Source organism: Sceloporus undulatus, chromosome 10 (genome assembly GCF_019175285.1).
Source record: "Sceloporus undulatus isolate JIND9_A2432 ecotype Alabama chromosome 10, SceUnd_v1.1, whole genome shotgun sequence".
Lineage (NCBI taxonomy): Eukaryota > Metazoa > Chordata > Lepidosauria > Squamata > Phrynosomatidae > Sceloporus > Sceloporus undulatus.
This window is the reverse complement of record NC_056531.1, coordinates 5,938,311-5,963,295: the sequence shown is the minus strand read 5'-3', so window position 1 is coordinate 5,963,295 and position 24,985 is coordinate 5,938,311. Positions and strand designations below refer to the sequence as shown.

General features: G+C 44.3%; 1 protein-coding gene across 1 annotated transcript in view; it reads left to right on the top strand.

Annotated features, from left to right (window-relative positions):
• TMEM132D (transmembrane protein 132D) overlaps positions 1 to 24,985 on the top strand; it is a 481,452-nt gene that overhangs the window by 339,663 nt on the left and 116,804 nt on the right. Inside the window, exon 4 of the mRNA XM_042441697.1 lies at positions 17,994 to 18,177. Coding sequence (XP_042297631.1) covers positions 17,994 to 18,177 — 184 coding nt within the window. The remainder of the gene's footprint in view (positions 1 to 17,993; positions 18,178 to 24,985) is intronic.

Here is a 24,985-nt window from a genome sequence, read left to right as displayed (position 1 = left end):
TCACTTAGCAAAATATCCATCTGGTAGCTCAGTTTACTTAGCGTAGGAAGATGTGTCGGGAGCTACAGAGTGTAGAACCGTGTTCCTCCACTTCTGTGGACTTTTTCTTCCCATGTGGTGAGTCCCAGTTATATTGGTCAGAGAATTACATTTGGTATGAATGATCTCAAATCCTGAAATGAATCTGCCTGCCAAAGGTAGCCACTAGCTTCCTTCAACAAAAGGAATTTTAAAGGCATCCTTTTGCCTCTTCTGAAACTTGGGCCTCATTCCCACTTACAGATAAATCGGTGTGCGGTCCAAATCGATGGATCAATTAGACATCAGTTCGTGGATTACACTACACTTGCCCCGATTGCATTTTGTGTCATTTTCTGACATCAAAATAACCCACTTGTGGTTCGCATTCATGAATGAATCGATTCAAAATGATTCGGCTCCAACCGAAGGGCAAATTTGAATGGATTCTGATCCGCTTGTGGTTCACACTTGCCTTGAATCGATTTGGTGAAAAAGATGTGGGGGGAAAATCAGCGTCAAAAATATGTGCATTAAATGGGTCTGGTGCATGGCCCCCCTCACTGAATCGCTTCAGTGAATCAATTTAAGTGGGAACCAGGGTCATTTGAACCAAATTACAATCCGGTTAAAAAGATAGTGGGAATGAGGCCCTGGTTTGTTCCCTGCCTTCCTAACTCTACCGCAAGAGATCCCCTTTTCTCATATGCCTCCCTTGCCTCTGTTTTCACACTCTGGTGATGGCAGGGGCTCTGCTTACAATTTTGTGACCTGGTGGGGTCCATTCAGCTGTGGTGCAGAGGAAAGCCTTCCATGTTGTGGCACCTACCATCTCCCCATCAGTGGCATCACTAGGGTTGGTGTCACCTGGTGTGGTAAATCATGGTGTCACCCCCCCCCCCATTGACCTCCACCCATTTCACACCGTACAGAATCTTTTGTAATGCTTTTTTGCACTAACGTTCTTCGTACATTGGAATTCCCGTATACCACTGAATGTAATGCTAATAGTTGTGACATAAACAACTAACAAAATTAAATGTGATGCCTTCAAATTACAATATCATGCGCACAACCTAAATGCATCTACATATACATAGTGAAGATTTGGCTACAATGTGATGTTTTAAAGAAAATTTTAAAGGAATAAAAAAAGTTAAAATTTCAAAAAATATTTTTTAAAAAATAAAATTTTGAAATTTGAAATTTTCATTTTAAAAAATTCTGTGGCCTCTCCTTTCCCCTCCCACCAAGCTTCACCCCACTCCGTCCATCACTTAAAGTATTTTAAGGGAAAGCAGGTGAATGCCACAGCCCGTTTCTGCCAAAAGGTAAGTGTTTGAGGAGCAGTGATGTTACCCCCTTTATTTTTTTAATACATTTATTAAAGATACCTATATACATATAACATTAACATAATTACAAACTCACAACAAAAAAATCCAACAAACAAACAATTATTAATTAAAATAGCTATTATATTATTATTTACTTGAACATCGAAATTACTTCTTGGATAACTATACTTATCTTCTCTGTTTACGAAAAAAACTCTAGCTCCCTAATGTCTTTAATTTTTATTTGACTGTCTTTGAATCATCTGTATCTCTCTATATCTTATTCTCTTTCCTTGGAGAATGACTACATGATATGAAAATCATTCCTTTAGGTGTGGGGAGAGTTTATCAGACAAATGAGGACAAGTATATAAGAATTCCTACATCCATACACTATCTAAGGGCCCGAACAGACAGGCCAAAATAAAGCTGCTTCGGGTCACTTTGGAGGTACAGTATGCTGTTTAAATGCTGCATCCACCCTAAGAGGCCGGAAGCCATGCTAAATCCATGCTCCGGGCCTAAGGACTGGAGTGCAGCTTTGGCACAGCTTCTGGCCTCTTAAGATGTGTGTGTCATTAAAACAGCATACATTCAGACTGACCCGAAACAGCTATATTTTGGCCTGTCTGTTCGGGCCCAAAGATGCTTTAAGGTTTCTCCCCCCTCTAGTCATTTGGGACCTTAAAGAAAACATAGGAGCTTATTGCACAGGCCTTGGGGAATGGGAACAGAGCGGAACGGAAGGGGGCAGAAAGGGAATGGAACGGGGATATCTCCTATTTTACCACAGGGGGAACATCATGAGAATACCGCCGATGCTGCCAGAAGTCCCCGTTCCGTTCCGCATCCTTCCCACAGAGGCCAATTTTCAAGAACTGTTCAGAATGGATGGAGAACGGAATGGGGACTTCTGGCAGCATCGGCGGCATTCTCGCAATGTTCCCCCAGTGGTAAAATTGGCGACATCCCCGTTCCATTCCCTCCCTGCTCCCTTCCGTTCTGCACCGGGCCCGTACTCCAGGACCCATGTGATAAGCTCCTATAGTGTTACCCCCTCCCCTTTAGCATGTCACCTGGTGCAGTCGACATACCTCGCACCCCCTAGTGACACCACTGCTCCCCACTGAGATTTGGTAGGCTTGCGATGCAGGGTGTTTTTATGGCCAATTAGGTCCATATTCATTTGCACAGGCATTTTCCTGGTTATTTTCCTGATTGTTAAGATGGTTAGTTATGTTTCATTTTTAGCAATGGATTTTACTGTTTTTATTACATAGTTATTTTTAGCAGGTTATTATTATCTGGCTTTGTTGCATTTGCTTCTGTTGCTAAATCACTTTGAGATTTCATTTAGATGAAACGTGATACAAAGTGTTCTTAAACAAGCTGAAACATAAACAGCCCAGGGGCTGGGAATCTGGATTTGGTATGCCAAGCCATTCTGTCTACACTGTGGAGGCATTGAGTGACGCTTCTCCCCAGCTCTGATGCTCTACCTCCTCTGAGAAGGGAAAAGGGGCAGCAGAGTGAATGAGCTGTGGGGTCAGAAAAAAGCATCTCAGCACCTATTATCTTCAGTCTTCCCTTATCTTCCCCAATGGGGAGTGAAGCCAGTTCAGATGTTTGGGGCAATACAATTCGGGGCCTGTGGGTGGAGCTAGGGTGCAGTGTCTGCACTCTGGATGCCCTAGCCCCACCCCCAGGGTGCCATTTTGGCACACGTTGGTCTACATGGCACGCGTCCAAATGGCGCAGCACCAAAGGGGGGTCATAAAGCCCCGCTGTTGCAGCTATGGTGCCCCTTCGCGCCACTTTCTGTGGCTTCTTTTTGTGCTCTCCAGTGGCCAGATCGAGACCATGGCATGAGGTGGTCGCAGCCCCGATCCAGCCAGTAAAGGGGCAGCTACATGCCGCCCATCTCTACAGCCCCTAAGTCATCACCTCAGGGGCTACATTTGAGTAAGCCCTGTTTTGCTTCTCTACCTTCCATTTTTCTTTATCTGGTAGAGGACTCAAAGCAAGACCTGGGGCTGACTAGACCTCTCTGGCAGGCAATTCTTGAAAGATGTGGCAACCTGATACTCTGTAGATGTTTTAAACTACAGTTCTCATAATCCCTCCATTGGTTATACACACGTCCATCCACATTTGCGGCTTTGACTTTTGAGGATTTTATTATTCACGGATTTTATTCATATGTTCTCTCTAGGAATCTCTAGGTCCTCCAGTGCAACTCTGTGGTCAACTTGAACCAAAAGTCACACTGAAGAACCTAGAGGTTCCCAGAGAGAATGCTCCACTAGGCATTTGTAGCTCCTCCAGTGCAATTCTGTGGTCAATATCTAGCATATGTTCACCACAGAGTTGCTCTGGAAGACCTAGAGTTTTCTAGAAAGGTGTTATCTCAGGTAAAAACATAGTGTTTTTGTTATTCTCATTTTTTCCACATTCACGGGGGTCCTTTGCCCCTAACTTCAGTGGAATTTGAAAGAAAAGTGTAAAAAAAAAAGCCTATGAGAGTTGAAGTCCAAAATACCTGGAGTGCACCAGATTGCCTCCTTTTGATCTTGGGGTGCAAAAAGTGAAGCCAGGGTGACCTCGGGGTGGTTATAGAGTGGCTCTTTGGAAAGCGAGTCAAGCGAGACAGTCACAAAATTCTGAAGAGCTCTGAGTCCAAAACCAGAGGCAGATACGTCATCACAAACTTCCAGGTTCTGCTAATGCTGTTGGCCATTTGGGGCCAATACCTTTCTTACACAGAACTGATAGCGCAGCACTGAAACCTGCCGTTTCACAATGTTATGAAACAAACTGAGCAATTTCCAAGCACGTCAGCCTTTAGGCAGAGGCAACCCATGTGCTTCTGGTATTTTACTGTTTTACTCAAATCCATCTGTGCGGCGACTGGCAGTGGATAAAATGTTAACTTTTATCCCCTCAAAGAACTTAAGAGAGTTGGACCATCTGTGGGCAGGATTTGGTCCACATGCCACCAGGTGCCTACCACCAACAACTAAACCTTCCAGGAGCATAAGCATAAATGATGATGATGCAAGGCTGGTTTGTAAAAATTGCCAATTTGTGCCCCGTGTGTTGCGAGTTGCTAGCCATTTGAGTTTATTTGCTTCCATTATTGTTCAGCACACCTGAAGCACTGTTGACATTTTTTATAATGGGAAGGTGCAGTGGACACTCATGGCGTTGATTAAATAGATTGCTGTGTTTGAAAGCAGTCCACCAAGTGAAAGCTCAATGACCCTCGGTGGCTTGTAAATGGAATTCTGCCACCGACCTCAGTGGAAAATAAGGTGGCAGTTTTCTATTTAGAGCCAACAATCAGCAGCTATTGGTTTTGCCTGAGGGCAGACAGCCTTGGAAATGGGATTGGCAAAGCCTGGGGAAAGAGATCCTTATTATGGAATCTCCTGGGGATTTTAGGAGTTGATCTTTCTTCTTATTATTTTTTTATTTATGTCTTTTTAACATTTGGTTTGATGCCACCATGCTTCTAAAATCACCTTTGCCCACATTGCTCTGAGCACGTTGATTTGCAAGCACCCTGGAAACTAGTTAATAGCCAAAAGGGTACAACTGAATTTACAGAGCAGAAATATTCTCATACAAACAAACAAACAAGCTTCATTTATATACTGCTTCATACCGCTTAAGCAGTGTCTAAGCGGTTTACAACTGTAACTCATCACCCAGACTTTGTCTGCTGCCACACTGCAGAATTAATGCAGATTTAACTGTCATGGCTCAGCGCTATGGAATCTTGGGATTTATAATTTGATGTAGCACCAGAACTCTTTTGACAGAGAAGGCTAAATCATAGAATCATAGAATAATAGAGTTGGAAGAGACCACAAGGGCCATTCAGTCCAACCCCCTGCCATGCAGGAAATCTCAATCAAAGCATACCCGACATTGTTTTTATCATCATGCAGCTTCTGGGTAAGCAGAAAGCCGTGTATAGTGTGCCTGCATATGGCGCGGGCGCACTGTACTTCCATTGATGCAGCCTAAAATTGCATTGGCCTTGTTAGCTGCCGCATCACATTGTTGACTCATGTTCAACTTGTGGTCTACTTGGGCTCCCAGATCCCTTTCACATATAGTCTTGTTCAGCCAGGTGTCGCCCATCCTATATCTACATTTCATTTTTCCACCCTAAGTGCAGTGCCTTACATTTCTCCATGTTGAAATTCATTTTGTTAGCTTTGGAACTGCCTAAGCATCCCATGAAGAAATGCATGAATCTAGCATTGTCACTCTTGATCTGGGGATTTTCAGAGCCTGGAATGTTTTTTTCACTAAACCTGCCAGATTCTTCTAATGAGTATGGCCAGCAGCCATGGTGGGGATACTAAGATTTGTAGTCCAAAAGTCCTTTTTTTCTTCCCATGCTCTGACCAGTCATCAGTATAAGGTATATTTCTTCCATTGTGTGTTCCTCCATGGCAGGGCATTGGACTGGATGGCCCTAGTGGTCCCTTCCAATTCTATGATTCTTTGTTCAATTTTGATTGATTTCTTGGTGACTAAGAATGAGTGGAATAATGCGCAGTGGAGTTTAATCAATGTCCTTGGGATGTCTTTGATTATAGTCTACCTACCTCAAGGCTTTGGTGTTAAAAGGGCTATAAATCAAATAAAATTAATTGATTGATCGAGCGTTCTCTATTTCACAATGTAGGCACTACATGTGCTTTGTGTAAAGATTCTTATATGCTGGGTGCAATCCTGTGGACATCTTTGCTAGATATGATTCTTTTTTAAAATACGGCATGGCCTTCGATGTGCACTTTCATTGTAGAATGAATTTCATTCCTCCGAGAAGCAGAATATGGATGCTAATAATCAGTTCGTAAAAGGAGGAATTAGGTTATGATTCTCACCTTGGAGATGTGGACAGGAACGATGTTACGTTATTAGACTTTCTTGCTCTGGATTTAAGAGTACAGTTAAATGTTTGTGAGGTCATTTTATCAACCCATTGGGGCTGCATTGCTCAACTTCCAAATGCAGGTGCCATAAAGTGAGCTAAGGATAGGATGTTGTGGCAGGGCTGGAGCCCAGGTAAGATGAAAGTAGGCCATTTCAGGGTTCTGAAAAGTCACACCACTGAATATACACTTGTCCCTCCATATTTGCTAGGGTTAGGGGCACAAGACTCCTGTGAATATGGAAAAACTGCAAATAACAACAACACCATGTTTTTACCCGAGAGGACACCTCTCTAGGAATCTCTAGGTCCTGCAGTGTGACAGACATTGACCATAGAACTGCGCTGGAGGAGCTACAAATGCCTAGTAGAGTATTCACTTTAGGAGTCTCTAGGTCTTTCAGTGTGACTTTTGGTTAAAGTTGACCATAGAGTTGCACCGGAGGACCTAGATATTCTTAGAGAGAACATATTAATCAAATCCGTGAATAATCAAATCCTCAAATATCAAAGCTGCAAATATGGAGGGATGAGTGTATATGCCTAGGACTCTCCATGGCCTATTATAAAAGACCATACTGTAGAAAACAGAGACCATCTTGGTTTTGCTCCAGTCACGCTTGTACTTGACACTAACTTCAGGGGCAAGCATTGTTCAAACACTGTAACATCCATATTTTTAAAAAGTATTTTTAAAGTATGATGGTGTCATAACACAAACGTAGTTGGCCCTGTGTTTTACAACAGAGAAGCAAAGAACCCAACTCAGATATGTCGTTCTTTTGGAATATGGAGAGCCAGAGTTGCACGGTGGTATGAGCACTGGACTAAGACTCTGGAGACCAGGGTTCAGTTCTCAGATGGGCCATGAAACACACTGGGAGGCCTTGGGCAAGTGACACTCTCTCAGCCTCCGGTGAAGGCAATGACAAACCTCCTTTGAACATATCTTGCCAAGAAAACCTCATGATAGTGTTGCCTTAGGGTCGCCATAAGTCAGAAGCCACTTGAAGGCACACAATAACAATAACTGCAGTTATGTGCTGGGCAAAAACCCTGGGTTTTCTACTCTTTGTAGTACACTTGTCCCTCCCCCCCCCCCCACCCCATAGTAACGCTAAGGCCACCTTTAAGGGTGTATTCACACTGTAGAAATGAAGCGGTTTGACTTTCCTACAGAATTCTGAGATTTGTAGGTTGGTGAGGCACCAGAGCTGAATACCTCACCAAACTACAAATCCTAGAATTCCACAGGATGGAGCCATGACAGTTAAAGTGGTATCAAACTGCTTTATTTTTGCAGTGTAGATACCAGGCTTAGTCGGTCCTGTTTTTCTTACATCAGGTTCTACTTTCCTCCTGGTCTTACGGTCTCAGTAAAGAAGAAACATGGTCTTATAGTGTATTCCAAACTTGACAGCAACGCCAATTTGTCCTGCTTCATGACTGAGCAGTTTTGAAAGCACTGACTAGATGTTTACTGACTCTTGCTTGAATAATTTATTGCATTATTATTAGATTGGGCATAATAAATTCAGTGCTGATTTATCATTTCCTTCACATAACGTGGCAAATTACCATTGGATTTATCACATCAGGAGATGTTCAGGGTGATGGCAGAGCCCTATAAAACAAGACTCTGGTTGGAAGGGAAGTTTGCACTAAAGGATTTATGTTATTCTAAATGCTCCACTAATGTTGGAGTTGGTGCGGAGAGGAAGGGTTTTCTTTTTTAAGGGGGAAAAAATGCTAGCAACATGTTATTTGGGCAAAATGAACAGAATGGTATGTGTGAATTTATTTTTTTTAATGAGTAGATTTTAGGTATGGAGGGGGAAGTCCATGAAACACACAGGACATTGTGATGAGAGATGTATTTTTTAAAATTCTAGTAACAAGTCACATCAGAGAGAACTTGGACTTGGTTTGAAGACTCTGACAATAGTCCCATGCCAGTCCTCGCACCCACCCACCCCATAAACCAACAAGGGTAATAGTTTTTTTCTGGGTTTTTCAGACTATGTGGCCATGTTCCAGAAGAGTTTATTCCTGATGTTTCGTCTGCATCTGTGGCCGTCATCTTCAGAGCACTGGGTGTCTTCTAGTACATGGCCACATAGCCTGAAAAAGCCACAAAAAACTATGGATGCCGGCGATGAAAGCCTTTGACTTCACTTTGGAAATCGCTATGGTTAGAAACTGTTCCAAGACACCCAGAGCTCTGAAGATGCCAGCTACAGATGCAGGTGAAACGTCAGGAATAAGCTCTTCTAGAACATGGCCACATAGCCCGAAAAACACACAAAAAAAAAACTATGGATGCTGGCCATGAAAGCCTTTGACTTCACACAACAAAGGTAACTTTGACAAAGACTCTAGTTCCCTCCTTCTTGTTGTTGCAAGTCTCACAGCTTCTTCCAGGGATGGATTATCAATAGCGCAATATGAGCAAATGTTCCAGTGCCTTCAGTGACTAGAGATCCCATGTTGCCACAGACACTTCGGTCACACACAGAGATAGAGAGAGACCACCTGACACAGGGGCTGGATGGATGCATCCTTCCACCAGGCCTGTGAAAGAGACTGGCTCAGGCCATAGGTAACAACAGGGCAAAAACCAGCCCTCCAGCAGGAGCGCTTACCCATAGACACAATCAGTATAATCTAGTTTGGGCTCTTTTCCAGGCTGCATCAATAGAAGTATAGTGTCTAGATCAAAGGAAGTAATAGTCTGCTTTAATCAGGCCTCACCTGGAATAGTGTGTCCAGTTCTGGGCACCACAATTCAAAAAGGATGTTGAGAAACTGGAGCGTGTCCAAAGGAGGGTGGCCAAAATGGTGAAGGGTCTAGAAACCATGTCCAATGAGGAACACCTTAGGGAGCTGGGGATGTTTAGCCTGGAGAAGAGAAGGATAAGGGGTGACATAACAACCATATTTAAATATTTGAAAGGCTGTCATATTTAGGATGAAGCAAGCTTGTTTTCTGCTCTTCCAGATACTAGAAAGTTTATCACACACTTTGTTTTCCCTGTTATGGGAACTGGAAGGGGACGCTTGGGGCTGCATGTGACCGGGGGGGAATGAATTTTATCACACAGAAAATTGTCCTCAAAAGGGCCCCGTTCCATCCCCCGGCGCAAAGCCATCCCCATTCAATGCTGAAGGGCACCATTTTCCTCGGTCAAAAGACTTACGACCAGAGCATTTAACGCGCCTCAGCACTAAATGGGGGTGGCTTGGTGCCAGGGGATGGAACGGGGCCCTTTTGAGGACGATTTGCTGTGCAATAAAATCGGTTTTTTTCCTGGTCACGCACAGCCCTGAGTATCCCCTTCCTGTTCCCATAATGGGGGGGGGGGAGGTGTGCGATAAACTTTTAGGACTCAGAGCAATGGATGCAGACTCCAGGAAAAGAGATGCCACCTCAACATTAGGAAGAACTTTGTGACAGGAAGAACTGTTTGACACTGGAATACACTGCCTCCAGGAGTGGTGGAGTCTCCTTCTTTGGAGGTTTTTCAACAGAGGCTGGATGGCCATCTCTCATGGGTGCTTTGTTTGAGAGTTTCTGCATGGCAGGGAATTGGACTGGATGGCCCTTGTGGTCTCTTCCAGCTCTATGATTCTATAATCCTATTCTTTTAGCTTAGATTTCCTTCCCACTTTCTCTCTCTGAATGATCCTGATAGAGGGTCAACCTCAGTGAGCATCACTGACAACATGTTCCACACATCAGTGTGCAAACAGCCGTTTTCAACACTCAGCTCCATGTTCTCCCCCAGAGAATAGAGTGTTGCTATGAAAGTGCACAGGTCTGAGCCTTGTCTGGCTTCAGGAGAGTCTGAGCGGAAGAGACTACTAAGCAGACAAAAGGGAGAGACTCATGAAGAGAACAAATGAAGACCTGACTCCTTTGCTGACCGCATTGCCTGATCTCATCTGATTTTAGAGGCTCAGTTTGGCCAGGTTAGTATTTGGATAGAAGACTACCAGGAAACTAGGGGTTTCCCATCGCTGGAGGGGGAGAACTCATGGTAAGCTGCTAGCAGTCAGAGTTGACAGTACTGGGCTAGATGGAACAATCTCTAACCAATTCCTTTGTTTCTGGATTCCTAAAAGTTACATACAATATATAATGATCATATTACCGTAATTTGAAATATAATTTTAAAATATAAAGCAGACTGGGACATTACATCCACATGTAGAACATGGACATCGGCAGGAAAGCGTAGGCTTTCCTTGACAAATGCATATGTAGACTCCATTCCATACATTAGATGAAAACTTCCACATCACATAATTTTTGGGGGGGACTGTAGTTCAGTGGTAGAGCATACAGTTTGCATGCAATCCCTGACATGTCCAGATATGGGAGGGAAGGGGGAAACACTTGTCTTAAGGCCTGGAAAGCTGCCGCCAAGTGAAGTAGACCAGAGTCAGGAAATCTGTGGTCCTCCAGAAGTTCGTGGATTGTATTTCCCATCAACCCTCATCATTGCCTATGCTGGTTAGAGTTTATGGGAGTTGTCGTTGAACAACATCTGGAGAGCTGTATGTTCCTTATTCCTGGTGTAGACACTGCTGAGCTAAACAGACCAATTCAGTGGGGAGGCAGCTTTCTGTAACCAAGTTGAGACTCACAGAGTCTTGAAACAAGCTGACACTTGCAGAGAATTCCACTAGGGACTTTGGGGCTGTGGTTCAGCGGCAGAGCATTCACTCTGCATGCAGAAGGTACCATGTTCAGTCCCTAGTATCCCCAGGTAAGACTAGGAAAGAATCCTGTCTAAAACCCTTGAGACATACTGTGAATCAGTGTAGACTGCAGAGGACAACTGTGCTGGGTCAAGGGACCAGTTTTCGTCCTCTGGCATCCTCTGGGAGCCTTCACCGTTGATCTAAATGCCAGAAAAAAAGAAAAGAAAATCAAATGTGGTTTGGAAGTCTACTATTGTCTGGAGGGGTTGAGAGTGACAAAAATAGCTTTTGTAGGCGACATGGAGCCCCAGGACTCCACTTTAGGCAATATATACAGTAAGTAAAAGGTGGCTTCCTTAGTCAGGTGTGGGCAGGCATCTCATGCCTTTGGTATGAGTACAGGCATGGTACAGTATGTTTGTATTATGAAAACTTAAAGAATTATATCCCTACATATTCCTACATGAGCTGATGTGATCCATAACTCCTGCAGAAATTTGCTGACTGGTTTATCCACTGGATTTCATATTTCACAAATATTGCAGTGCATTTTGCAACTCAAATTCCATGTTTGGTGAGGGAAAAAAAATTGCATTTTGAGAAGCTAAGGGCCCGAACAGACAGGTCAAAATAAAGCTGCTTCGGGTCACTTTGGAGGTATGCTGTTTAAGTGACACATGCATCTTAAGAGACCAGAAGCTGCGCCAAAGCTGCGCTCCAGTCCTTAGGACTGGAGCATGGCTTTGGCGCGACTTCCGGCCTCTTAGACATATGCATCAATTAAACAGCTTACCTCCAAAGTGACCTGAAGCAGCTTTATTTTGTTCTGTCTGTCCAGGCCCTGACTTTTCACAGAAAATCTGTCACTTATTTAAATGCAAATTTTAGTGCCGATTAAACAAAAACAATGGCAGATCAATTGATCCATCCAGTTGTGATCTGTTGTGGTTCTTGAAACCTGGGAGCATAGGTAAATATAGAACTGGCTTCATTCTATTTGTCTTATAGCACTGGTGTGTAGCTACTGTGGTGCAATCCATACTGCAGAAGTAAGCCAGGTTGAATTTTGGGAATAGCAGAAGATAGTAGATGTTAGCATCCTGATGGCTGAGTTCCCTCTGCTCTGTATAAAGGTCCAATAATATGGGCAAGATCTCTAGCAAGTCCTGACTTAGTTTGTCTTTGCATGATAAATTAAAGAATGTGTTTTGATCTTGGGAAGCAAACCAAACTCTCAGCATAAAAGCACAGCATCCCATGGAGTTAAAGGGAGAGAGTCAGAGCTCACCAAGATGTTGGCTGAAAAGCAGAGTTAGTCCAGTCCAGTCCAAGTCATCCATGGTTCAGTACACACAGGCAGTCCAAAGGGTAGTCCAGTTGATCGGTCAAGAGTCCAAGCAGAGTTCAAGACAAGCAGATAAATGGTCAGAGAACACAACACGAGTGTTGCTTCAGTCAAGAAAAGTGGGTTGTCAGCAGCATTCATCCAAGGCAAGTCTGGGTTGTTTCTAGCCCACTGTGGTCTTGCAGGTGCTCCCTAACTGTGGCGTGCTTTCTATATATGCGTCCCAAGTGTCTGCAACTTTCTTTATCCTGACATCTTTTGGCTGGGGTAGGTATTGGTAAGTCTGCATCTTCCTCTGAGGGTTGTGGCTGCTAGGACCTCTGCTCCTATGGCTGCTGAGGACAATGCTGTTGTGGCTGTAGACATGGCATATCCTCTGGGCTCTCACATTCTGTATCAGAGGGGCCCAAACAGACAGGCCAAAATAAAACTGCTTCAAGTAACTTTGGAGGTATGCTGTTTAAATGACACACGCATCTTAAGTGGCCTAAGACTGGAGCATGGCTTTGGCGCAGCTTCTTGCCTCTTAGGATGCATGCATCATTTAAACAGCATACCTCCAAAGTGGCCCGAAGCAGCTATATTTTGGCTGTCTGTTTGGGCCCAGAGTCTTCATTCTCAGAGTCCATCCCAGGGTCCTGGAGGCAGGGCATGACACAATGAAAAGTAATTAACAGTGAGATTATTTTGCTCAATAAAAGGGAGCTTTGGTCCATTTACTCTCTTCTCTTCTCTTCTCTTCTCTTCTCTTCCCTTCCCTTCCCTTCCCTTACTTTTTATTTTTTAAATATTAAATTTCCTAAAACAAAGACCTAAACAAGAAAGACAAACAGAAAAGACTAAGAAAAAAAACAGATGAAAATACATTAAGATGAAATCTAATTTTTGATAGAGGCTATCATATTTAATATGTTTTCCCCTTTTGCTTTATAATTAAAAATAGGAAATAAATCTATTGATGTCTTGGGTCATATCTTTATAATTCTTCCTATTATGATTTGTATTTAATTTCATTTCCAATTGAGTACCTTGATGGATGTTGAATATCTTTCTGATTTGCATATAAAATGCTACATTTTACCTAAAAATCAGATATTTTAGCTTTCCCTTGAACTATTTCAGTTCTTCTTTCTGGATGCAGCTAAGCATATTGAATAATTCCCCAATGTACTATACTTCTTATTTAATCTTTAATTTTGAGTTTTGCTAAAATTTTCATACACCCATCCTGCTCCAACACTGACACAAAATGGGGCTCCCAACGCACATACATTGACTTGTCCAGACATGGACTATTTCATTGGATCACAGTCTGGGGAGAGTCTTGTTGGTGACACACACTGAGATGTGCTGCTGTGTGCCTTCAAGTCATTTCCAACTTATGGTGGCCCTAAAGAAAACATTGCAGGGAGTTTTCTTGGCATGATTTGTTTGGAGGCAGCTTAGAGCCTTCCTCTAAGGCTGAGAGGGCATGACTTCCCCAAGATCACCCAATGGGTTTCCATGGCCAAATGGAGATGCAAACCCTGGTCTTCCAGACTTGAAGTCCAACACTCAAACCACCACACCTTCTGGCTCTCACCACACTGGCATAACCTCTTACTTGCGAGAACGCCTCTCCCTATACAGTCCGCCCCGCACTCTCAGAATGACTGGGAAGCATTTACTACAAGAACCTAAGACCAGACTGGCGTCCGTTTCCCAGAAGACCTTTGTCTCGACCGCTCCAAAATTATGAAATGACCTACCGGAGGAGATCCATCGTATTACTACCTTAGATGCTTTTAAGAAAGCTATTAAGATGGATCTCTTCTGGCAGGCTTCTCCATCTGACTCTGTGTAAACAGTCTATCCACCTCTATAACCCAATTGTTGATTAAGATGAGAATTTAAATTTTTAGCTTTGTAATTGTGTATTCTGCATTTAACATTGTATTATGAGGGTTAATTTTGTGGGAATTTTAGTGTTGTTAAGATTTATTTTTCTGTTTGTATTTTACTTGGTTGTAATCCCAACTCGATCTGCAGGGAGAGGTGGGAAATATAAATAAAATTTTTATTATTTATTATTACTGTTCCACTGTATATACTTCTTGGATCATTCTAAAAGGAGGTATCTAGTACCTTGTGCGACACCACCACCATCCCACTTTACACAGCCTCAGTTTGAGTAGCTGAAAGACTACCATGTGCCATCAGGTTATGTAGAGGAACAGCTGGCACCCTCCTGAATATCTCACAGGAGATTTAAACCCCTCTGATATCTGAACAGGATCTTGGCCTGATGTGTTGCTGATTTCATTTCGGGGCCACATCAGGTTTTGTTTTGTTTTATTTCTTCCTCAAATTCAGACTTCCTTTGCCAGTCTCCAGTCATTACCATTTCAGATTCTCTTGTACATCCACCTGGCTCAGAGCTCGGAGCAATGAGTTCCCTTTGATTCCCAAATTCAGAGAACAGTAAAACCCCAGTAATCTAAAGATGCTTCCAAACTCTTTGCAAGACAAGAGGAAAAAATTAGTCAGACACCTCCTCCCTCCCTTTCAAAAGCCACTGGCTCCCTAGCGTTCACCTTGGCAAGGATAGCCATTGAATCTTTACAGCTCAGCTTCCTACACAGTGGCTGGTTTTATGAGAAGGTTTACAAGATCGAGCCCTCTAAGCCTCATGTTGCTTCCTTCCCTTAAATCTCTCCATTGTCACTGTATTTCTGACTGGGAATCATTTCTGAGCCATAAAGGATTCTGTGATATCATGCCAGAGAAAGATGGCATATAAAAAATGAACAATATACTGCGGTGACGCAGGGTTGGTAACTCTTGGGCTGCCAAGGATACTCGGCTGTCAAGTGGAAACAATTTGCAGGGTCTCTCTCTCATGCACACTGTGTGTGTGTGTGCATGACTCTCATCAAACTTTTCCTAGCATGAGTTTGCTTTCAAAAATTAAAACAAAGAACATCCTAACAGACAGATGCCCATGATGGTACCTTCCAAATTATACTACTGTAGTAAGGGTCTCTATGTGGGGCTGCTCTTGAATCGTAGAATCATAGAATCATGGGGTTGGAAGAGATCACAAGGGCCATCCAGTCCAACCCCTGCCATGCAGGAAATCTCAATCAAAGCGTCCCCGACAGATGGCCATCCAGCCTCTGTTTAAAGACCTCCAAGGAAAGAGACTCCACTACACTCTGAGGAAGTGTGTTCCACTGTCGAACAGCCCTTATTGTCAGGAGGTTCCTCCGAATGTTGAGGTGGAATCTCTTTTCCTGGAACTTGCATCCATTGTTCAGGGTCCTGTTCTCTGGAGCAGCAGAAAACAAGCTTGCTCCCTCCTTAATATGACATCCCTTCAAATAATTAAACAGGGCTATCAAGTCACCTCTTAACACCTCTTCCCCAGGCTAGACATGCCCAACTCCTTAGGTCTTTCTTCATAAGGCATGGTTTCCAGACCCTTCACCATTTTGGTTGCCCTCCTTTGGATATGCTCAAGTTTCCCAATGTCCTTTTTGAATTGTGGTGCCCAGAATTGGATACAATATTCCAGGTGGGGTCTGACCAGAGCAGAATAGAGTGGCACTATTACTTCCCTTGATCTAAACACTATACTTCTATTGATGCAGCCTAAAATTGCATTGACTTTTTTAGATGCTGCATCACACTCTTGACTTATGTTCAACTTGTGGTCTATTTGGTCTCCTAGATCCCTTTCACATGTAGTCTTGTTCATCCAGGTGTTGAAGTTTGTCCATAGACTACAGTTGGTGACAAATAAGACAGTAGTGCTGGGCAGTGATGGCCATTGATCATCATGTCAGGGGGGCAATGAATCTACTCTGAACTTTTAAGGAGCTACTTTTAAGAAGTTCAGCACCTGATAGAGGTGCTTAAGTATTCCTAATGTATTCCTGCATTCTCTCTCTTTTTTAAAAACCATGTATTCTTTCCCTCTCAAATACAGAGAGATTTGTGAATGTGGGTAATTTTTTCCACTCGAAAATGCATTTTGACATCTCAACTAATCATCTCATTATGATTATATGTATATGTGTAGCCACACCATTTATCACTTGAACTGGGTGGCTGTGTATTTTACCTGGTAGTGTTAGCCAATGTAAAGTCTCCTTACAAGCTGGGAACTAGGAATGAAGAATCAGGGGAATCAGGGGATGATTTTTTTTACAGAAAAGCTGGAGAGAGGTCAGAGAGAGGGAGGGAGGGAGAATTCCACACAATGGCTATGTGGAGAGGAGAGCTTTGACCTATTGAATGTTTTGGACCACATGTCTCATGGGGCCCGAGAAGACAGGCCAAAATAAAGCTGCTTCGGGTCACTTTGGAGGTACGCTGTTTAAATGACACACGCATGTTAAAAATCCAGAAGCTGCGCCAAAATTGCACTCCAGTCCTTAGGGCTGGAGCATGGCCTTGGCATGGCTTCCGACATCTTAGGACACATGCATCATTTCAACAGCATACCTCCAAAGTGACCCAAAGCAGCTTTATTTTGGCCTGTCTTTTCAGGCCCATGGTTACTTATTATTGGCAATGCTGCCTCAGGGTTCTAGGAGGTGAAGTCCGAAACATCTGCAAGTAAAAAGGTTCCCAGCTCCTGCATTAGCGGCAAGATACTACAAATCTTGCTGCCCCCTATGCTAGTAGACCTATCATCTGGAATATCTTCCTTCTTTCAAATCCCTCCTCAAGCTCTACATTTTCCATGAAGCTTTCCACTTTCAATCCTTTGGCTCCTATGGCCATTCATTATAAACCTATGCATTTCTGCTCAGAAGTAACTCCTATTAAATTCAGTGGAGCTTACTCCAGGGTGGGATGCAGTTTCTTAGTGATTAAGATGCCAATTCTGATGATTGGAAGATGAGAAGGTTGGTAGTTATCCAAGTGCTGCATGATGGGGTGAACTCCTGTCACTAGTCCCAGCTTCTGCCAACCTAGCAGTTCAAAAGCATGCAAATGCAAGTAGATAGCTAGGTACTACTTCTCAGTGGGAAGGTAACAGCGTTTGGTGCAGTCATGCTGGCCACATGACCACCAGAGCAGTCCTTCGACAATGCTGGCTCTTTGGCTTAGTAACAGAGATGAGTACCGCCCCCTACGGTCAGTTACGACTAGTCATTAATGTCAAGGGACTACCTTTACCTTTTTACTCCAGGGTCACTCAGTATAGAATTACAATCTATGGTTGTCACCAAGCCTGAGCATGCTGCTTTGTTTCCCTTCCTCTGTTGTTTTGTGTTGAATTTCACATTGTAAGCCCTTTTGGGCAACGGCCAAGCCTCTTGTTCTCTGTAAAGCACAATGCACACTGCTAGTGCTACAAAACAGCAACAGAGGTAGTGTGATGCCTAGAATGTTGGACTGAGTTCAAACACCGACTATTGCATAACACTTTGACCAGTCATTCTTCCTCCCTCCCTCTCCCTCTCTGACTGACCAACCTCACAGGGATGTGAGGATAAAGCGGGAAAGAAGAGACTGATGCCTTAGGCACAATAGGAGGAAAGGAAAGATATAAATGTAACTGATAAATGAATAATGAAAACAAGAATAACTGTGACAAGAGTAGTTGGCTTGCCCACCCCCTAAATGTGTTTCTCCGTCTCTCTTTCTCCAGTATGAGTGCCCCTCCGTCTGAGATCCTGCAGATTGACTTTGAAATTGAAGATCTCAGTGAATTGCCAGGGACTCAGCTTATTACGTGGCAAGTTGAATATCCGGGAGACAGAACATCTGACCTTGGCATCTCCAAGATTTACGTAAGCCAGAAGGATCTCATCGCTGTTCTGCCATTGGCTATGGTAAGAACTGTTTTCAGTTTTCCTTTGAAGTACTGTTGGTGGATATAGGTGGATTTCTGTTCAGAGGATATGGAACAGAATGCCCTCTCCCTAATTTGGTTTCTCTCTCCTGTTTTACTCTGTAGTCTGTGACTGGACAGAAAGGTTCTTTGAGCCATTTCCTTTCAACGCTTTCCTTTTATTCAGTTGATGATAATTTTGAGGCCAACATGCCGGTATAGTTAGGATTATTGCTACCTGTTTACTTACTAGTGGGGCAAAAGCATCTCAGCTATTACTTAGGCCCAGTACAGACCGGCACTTTGCGTTGGTTTGAAGCCAAAGGTAGGGCTCGGCAGAGCGGAGCGTCCGCATGCTCCCAAGCCCTACCATGTGCTGTGGGCCCCATCCTGGCACACCACTGTTTACATGGAGCGCGCCATGATGATGTTGCTCGAGCATCATGAGGGCTTGACGTGACCCTTATGGTGCTCCTGTAGCACCAGCAAAAGAAGCTCTTGGGGGGGGGGTTCCTGGCAGGTGGGGGTGTGTGGCGTCCGGTTACTGAGTCCCCAACCCTGCACATCCAGGGGCAGCACAAAGCCACTCTTTTCGGCTGTCTGTAAAGCCCCATACACACTGATAGCTGGCAAACACTGAACTAGAAGGGGATGTTGCAGTTGCGCTGATGACCTGAGCAGATGTGCAGGGATATGTGTAAGAGGACAGTCCCAAGCTGTTCAGGTCTCGTTCATGGTGTTAAGCCTGTTAGTATTGCTAGTATTATTCTCATCAGAAACGTTTTATTACATTTTTATTTTCCCTGTCTTTTAAGAAGCTCATAGCAGCACAGATCTCTCCTTCCCCTTGATTGTGTTCTCAGACAAGCCTGCGAAGTAAGAGGAGGGAAAAGTAATGTGGTCACCCAACGAAATTCCTACCGGAGTCAGATTTAAACTCAGAACTGGAGCGTGTCCAAAGGAGGGCAACTAAAATGGTGAAAGGTCTGGAAAGCATGCCCTATGAGGAACGACTTTGGGAGCTGGGGATGTTTAGCCTGGAGAAGAGAAGGTTAAAAGGTGATATGATAGCCCTGTTTAAATACAAAGGGATGTCACATTGAGTCTGGAGCAAGCTTGTTTTCTGCTGCTCCAGAGAACAGAACCTGGAGTAATGGATGCAAGCTACAGGAAAAGAGATTCCAGCTCAACATTAGGAGGAATTTCCTGACAGCAAGATCTCTTTGACAGTGGAACGCACTACCTTGGAGTGTGGTGGAATTTCCCTCCTTGGAAGTCTTTAAACAGAGGCTGGATGGCCATCTATCAGGGATGCTTTGATTGTGAGTTCCTGCATGACAGGGGGTTGGACTAGATGGCACTTGTGGTTTCTTCCAGCTCTATGATTCTATGATTCACAGTGTGACAATCAGCCTCCCACCGCAGTGACTGTGGGGAACAGTCGCTCCTTTAACTGGGCTTAGAAATGAACCATCATCCTTATTTCTTCCCATGTTGAATGTCTCTAAGGTTTTCCATATTGCTGGCCAGGACGCCTTCGTTCTCTGGCAGGATTCACATTGCTTGCTTGATAAGTCGGCTTTGTTCCTTCCAGGATAATTAAGGTGGCTGGCAAACAAGGCCAGGCCAGCTGGTCGTTCAGCCAAATGAAGTGCTCTCCCTCTCTCCCTCCTTCTTTCCCTCTCACCCCCCTTACAGACAAGCAAAACATTTGTTCTTCTGATCTTTATCTGTGTAAATTCTCAGCTAGTGTTCATTTTGTTCTCTTTCCTCCCCCCCTTTCCTGGCAGGATGTCTATTGATCAGCTCTTCTTCTTTTTTTTAACCATTCATTGAATGGGAAGGTTTGCTTACAGTGCAATCAACACAAATCGAAAATTAACCTCATTACTAATTAATTAAAGCTGTGCTGGAAAGAGGATTTGAACCTCAATTAATGATGCGCCGAGTCAACAGTCTAGATGTGGCGAGGCACTCCATCAAAAACATTGTCAAGCGCCAGGAGAATTTTGGTCTCTCCAGTGGCTTAAAAAGACCACTGCTTGCTTCCATCAGCAGCAGCAATTGCCAAAATGGTATTTTTGCACAAATGCTGGGCTATGCAGAAAAACGTATTTTGCACTCAACGCCACATGTTTTGTGTTCAGATAACCCCTTCTTGGCATTTTGACCAAAAAAAGTCTTAGAATGGGAAGAATCACCATAAATGCCCAGTGTGCATGCCCACGGAGATAAAATTTTGAACTTATTCCCCACCTGTGAGTGTAAAATAAACAAAGCATGGTTAATGAGAGTGGGCATGACCGCATCTCCTTGGGATTTGTTATACAAAAGAACGGGGAAGCCAAATGTAGTCAGGTACCGTAAATCAGTAAGCTTAATGAAATATTGGGTGAGATCCCATGGTCAGAAGTGCTCAAAGGGAAAGGAGTTGCAAGATGCATAGAACTTTCTTAAAGGTGCAGATAGTTCTAGTGAGGAGGAAAGTGGGGAGGTGTCTCACGAACCAGGGTAGAGGTATAAAGAACTTTCCAATGAGCTGCATTTTGAAGAAGACATGTATAAGAAATCAAAGAACAGAGAAATCATCAAAGAAGAAAATATGAAATGCCGGGTCCCCTTCAAACAGGAGGTCGTATAAAATTCCATGAAATAAAAACTCCTGCCCCCCAACTCTGAAAGTCCAAATGGCATGACCAAAAAGCTCCCCCCAGTGGGTTATTGAAAGCAGTTTTAGGTCCCCCCCCCCTTATTTGCACTGAAAATAAGCAATCCTCCGGTCCAGGTTGGGAAACACCTTGCCTGTAGCCAAATGGTTCCACATGTTCTACATAAGGGGTGTCATAGTGGCTCAGCAGTTAAGTCACTGATTCTGAAAACTGCAAGATCGGCAGGTTGGCAGTTCGAGGCCTGAGTGCTGCGTGACTGAGTGAGCTCCCACCACTAGTCCCAGCTTTTGCCAACCTAGAGGTTTGAAAGCATCTAAAAGTGAAAGTAGATAAATAGTTACCACTTCTGTGGGAAAGTAACAGCATTCTGTGTAGTCATTCTGGCCACACGATCACAGAGTTGTCTTTGACAACACTGGCTCTTTGGCTTCATAATGGAGATGATCACCCCTACTGTCGACTATGACTTGACAACCTTGCCAAAGGGGAAACCTGTACCTTGATAGGATACTTATTTGTGGTATTGTTTTGATAGTCCATGACTGTCTTCAATGGCCCATCCTTCTTTTCTCGAAAAAACACTGGGGAAGTGAAAGGACATATGAACCCTCTGGCCAGATTTTTGTCAATGAATTCCTGCAGCATTTTCCTTTCCATGGGAGTCATAGAGTACAAATCGAGCCAGGGGAAGGGGTTGCTCCTGGTTCCAGTTCAATGGCGGTCCAGGTGGATTGAGAAAGCCAATTTCTTTCAATTTTGACTTAAATTGGGAGTCGTGGAAATCAAGCCAATCCTCTCCCAGGATTAGTGGGTAGTTAGAGGTAGGTGCCAGCATGAACTGACTGTTTTCCCAGTGCTCTCCCATCCTCAGTAGCATTGCTGTAGTTTTAGTTTTAACCGAGGTCCCTCCTATGGCAATCCCATCCCTTTGTTCAACATTCTTGGGGGCTTTTAAATCAAACACCTCCAGTCCCAGTCTAATAGTCATGGCAGGATTCATTAGGCATTGTGTGCATCCAGAGTCTAGGGCAGCGATTGTATCCATATTCCCCACTCTTGAAGGTTTCTCAGCTTAACCTGGACCAAGAGGGGCACTCTTCCACTGACCAAATCTTCAGCCTGTCTTTCACTGCTCCTTAAGACAGGCTTTCAGAGTTTTCTGATATCTTCTTATAATGGGCAGCATCGATGCCTCCATCCAATTTGGTTGCTACCGGCTTCCATCCTGGGATTGCCCCCATGCCTCGGGCTCTCAGTCTGCTGATGCTGCCTTTATTTTTCTTGGGGACCCATTTTAGATGGGAGAGGTTCCTTTGTCTGTCATCACCCAAAGACCCATTCCCTTCTTGAGGCAGCCAGCAGCCTCTCCTTAGAGTGCAGACAAAACCACAGACACATCTGTCACTCCCTCTCAGTGTCCAAGAAATCTGCCAAGACTGCTGATAAAGCCTAGCAGAGGTTTATAACTAAAACAAAAGGTCTTTGCAAATACAAGCAGCAAAGTACAGTCCGTCCTCGCCTTACGCGGGGGATCCGTTCCGGATCCCTCCACATAAGGCAAATTCCGCCTATGCTTGAGCCCCATTGGAAACAATGGGGCTTGTGTGTGGCGGCGCGGCGGCACAGGCACGCACAGGGCGCAAAAGGCGCGCGCGCCCATTCAATTGAATGGGACGCGCCGCCCCTTCCACCCCGCATGCGCCCCGCGGCTTGAGAGCGTATGCTCAAGGCCGCGTATGGCGCGCCTGCGTATGGCACGGGCGTGCTGTACAGTGTCAAAGTACCAGTGCAGTGGCCAATAGAGAAGGGTCAGGCAAGCCAAGGGTCCAGGGTTCCAGAAAGACAGGTCAGCAAGGCAGTCCAAAGGTCAAGGGTTCCAGATCAATTCATAGTCCAGGAGGCAAGGTTTCAGGCAACAAAGTCCAAGGGAGTCAGAGAAACATATTTTGGTCAGAAAGCTCAGATAAGCTCTGACAAGGAGTTGAGTGTCCTGCACCTGTTTATATTTCTCAGTTCCTAATCACAGGTGCCTCCTGATTGCTGAGCGTTTCTCATAAAGCCTCCTGGGTCGATGGAGGCATGCCCTTTCAGACCTCCGCTGGCTAAGGGTAGGTACCTCATTGTCCTGCTTGTCCATATCTTCTGTGCCTGGAATCTCTGCTGGTGGGAGGCTGGGCTGCTGAGTCACAGACTCTGGGCCTGGCTTGGCTTCTGGTTCCACCTTCACCTGGGGTTCAAACTCAGCCTCCTCAGCTTGGCTGGGCATGACACTCAGCTCTGATAAACCCTTCTGCTTCATGCTGGGGGGGGGGGTGGAGTGGGCAAGTTAGTTGGCTCTTCTTGCCCATGGATTTGGCAATTAGGCCTTGCCTCTGTCTGATATACTTAACTGTCTCCTTCACCATTTCTCCTTCCCCTGCCAAGAGCATCCAGTGCATTAAAGTGACAGGGTTGTCCTGAGACAGTGCCCACTCCAAGATATCCAGATGCAAGTTTTGGGTTTTTGTGGCTTCCGTCCAGTCTGGGATTTGTGCAGCCAACTGCCTGAATTCCTCTGCATATTCCGTGACCTGCTACACCCCTTGTCACAGTGTTAGCAAACAGATACTGGTTTTTTCCTGGCAGAAAGGGTCCTTAAAGCTAGCGCCCAAGCTGGTTATGAACACTTGCAGGTCATTCAGTCTTAGACCAACCAGTCTGATACCTCTTCCTCCAGCCTTACCTTGGACTGCTCATTTAGGATAGTTGTCACCCACTCAGCAATAAATCCAGCAACTTGGATGAGGAAGTTTCTCAACACTCCCATCAAAGGTTCTTTGATTCTATGAAAGTTATGCCCAGATGCCGGATGCCTGCCATTGCCACTTTGGCCCCATTGGTTGCAGAGGAGATAATTTGGGAGGGGGCCCCATAGGAGGGGGTGGTTGGGAACCAGCAGGAGCTGGTGGATGGTGACCAGCAGGCAAAAGGTTGAATAGCCTGAGTCAATTGGTGTTCCTGATCTGTTGGTTGCCCTGCAACTGCCTGCCCCATCCATTGTTCTCCCCAGTGGTTGCCATTATCTTGCTCCAGCAGTAACATCTGAATCATGTTGTGTAGGCCATGCAGTTCTTCCTCACCCTGCTGGATCCTGGACACTTTAGCCTTCAGATTGCAGGTGACGAATGCCAGCAATGTTTCTGTTCTGGAGCACAGGGGACTAGCCCAACTAGCAGAATGATGTCCCAACAAGGGCCTTTTCTGAAAGAACATCAACAGATTTAATTACGTATCTGCTCACATCTGAAAAAAATTGCTTTTTCTGTTATGGTGACCCCAGAGAGAGAGAGAGAGAGAGAGAGAGAGAGAAGATGTCCGATTGCCACCTCCTTGACTTCATGTCATGCATTTCAGTTTGCTTTTTGTCTTGGGATAGTACCACTTGGGTTTTCTGGAGGATTAGAACCGTTTTTGAAATGATTTATTCACAAGCCCCGACAATCTTCCCAAAATGGATTTGAACAAGGGTGTAATGGGATAATTTGGCAGCGAGTAAGCCGGACCCCTGGAGATCTGGAATTACTCTTTGCTTAAGCAAACTTCATCCTTCTTGTAGAATTAATTTGATTTCCTCTGGATTACAAGCAGTAGCCAGAGTCACCAACTGATTGAATTATTGTTCCGACTTTAATCATCGTTCTTTTAATTGCTCTATGCGGAGGAGCAGAGTCACAGTACTGGTATCCGTTTGTTTGTTTTTCAGTTTCTCAAATGCTTTTCAGCTGAGATCAAGCCCTCGTGAAGTGGTATGCAGATGCAATGAGAAAACATTAGAACTACATAAAAAGCAAATAATATAAACAGCAGGCATAAAACAGTCTTAAATTGCCATGGAGAAATAGAGCAATAAAAGATTTTCTCTCTCTCCTTCTCCCTTTCTCTTTCTCTCGCTCTCTCACACACAGCATCCAATCAGAAAAAGATTATTAATATTTGTTAAAAAATCTTGCAACAATTTTTTCAATGCCAAACATCTCATCTGATGGCTACCCTGAAAGAGTGCCAGAATTACAGTGTTCTTAGGTCTATCTTAGAAAGGAACTGGAAACCAGGACTCGGAACAGAGGGCTGAAGCCAGGTCCTAGAGCAAACAAACACATA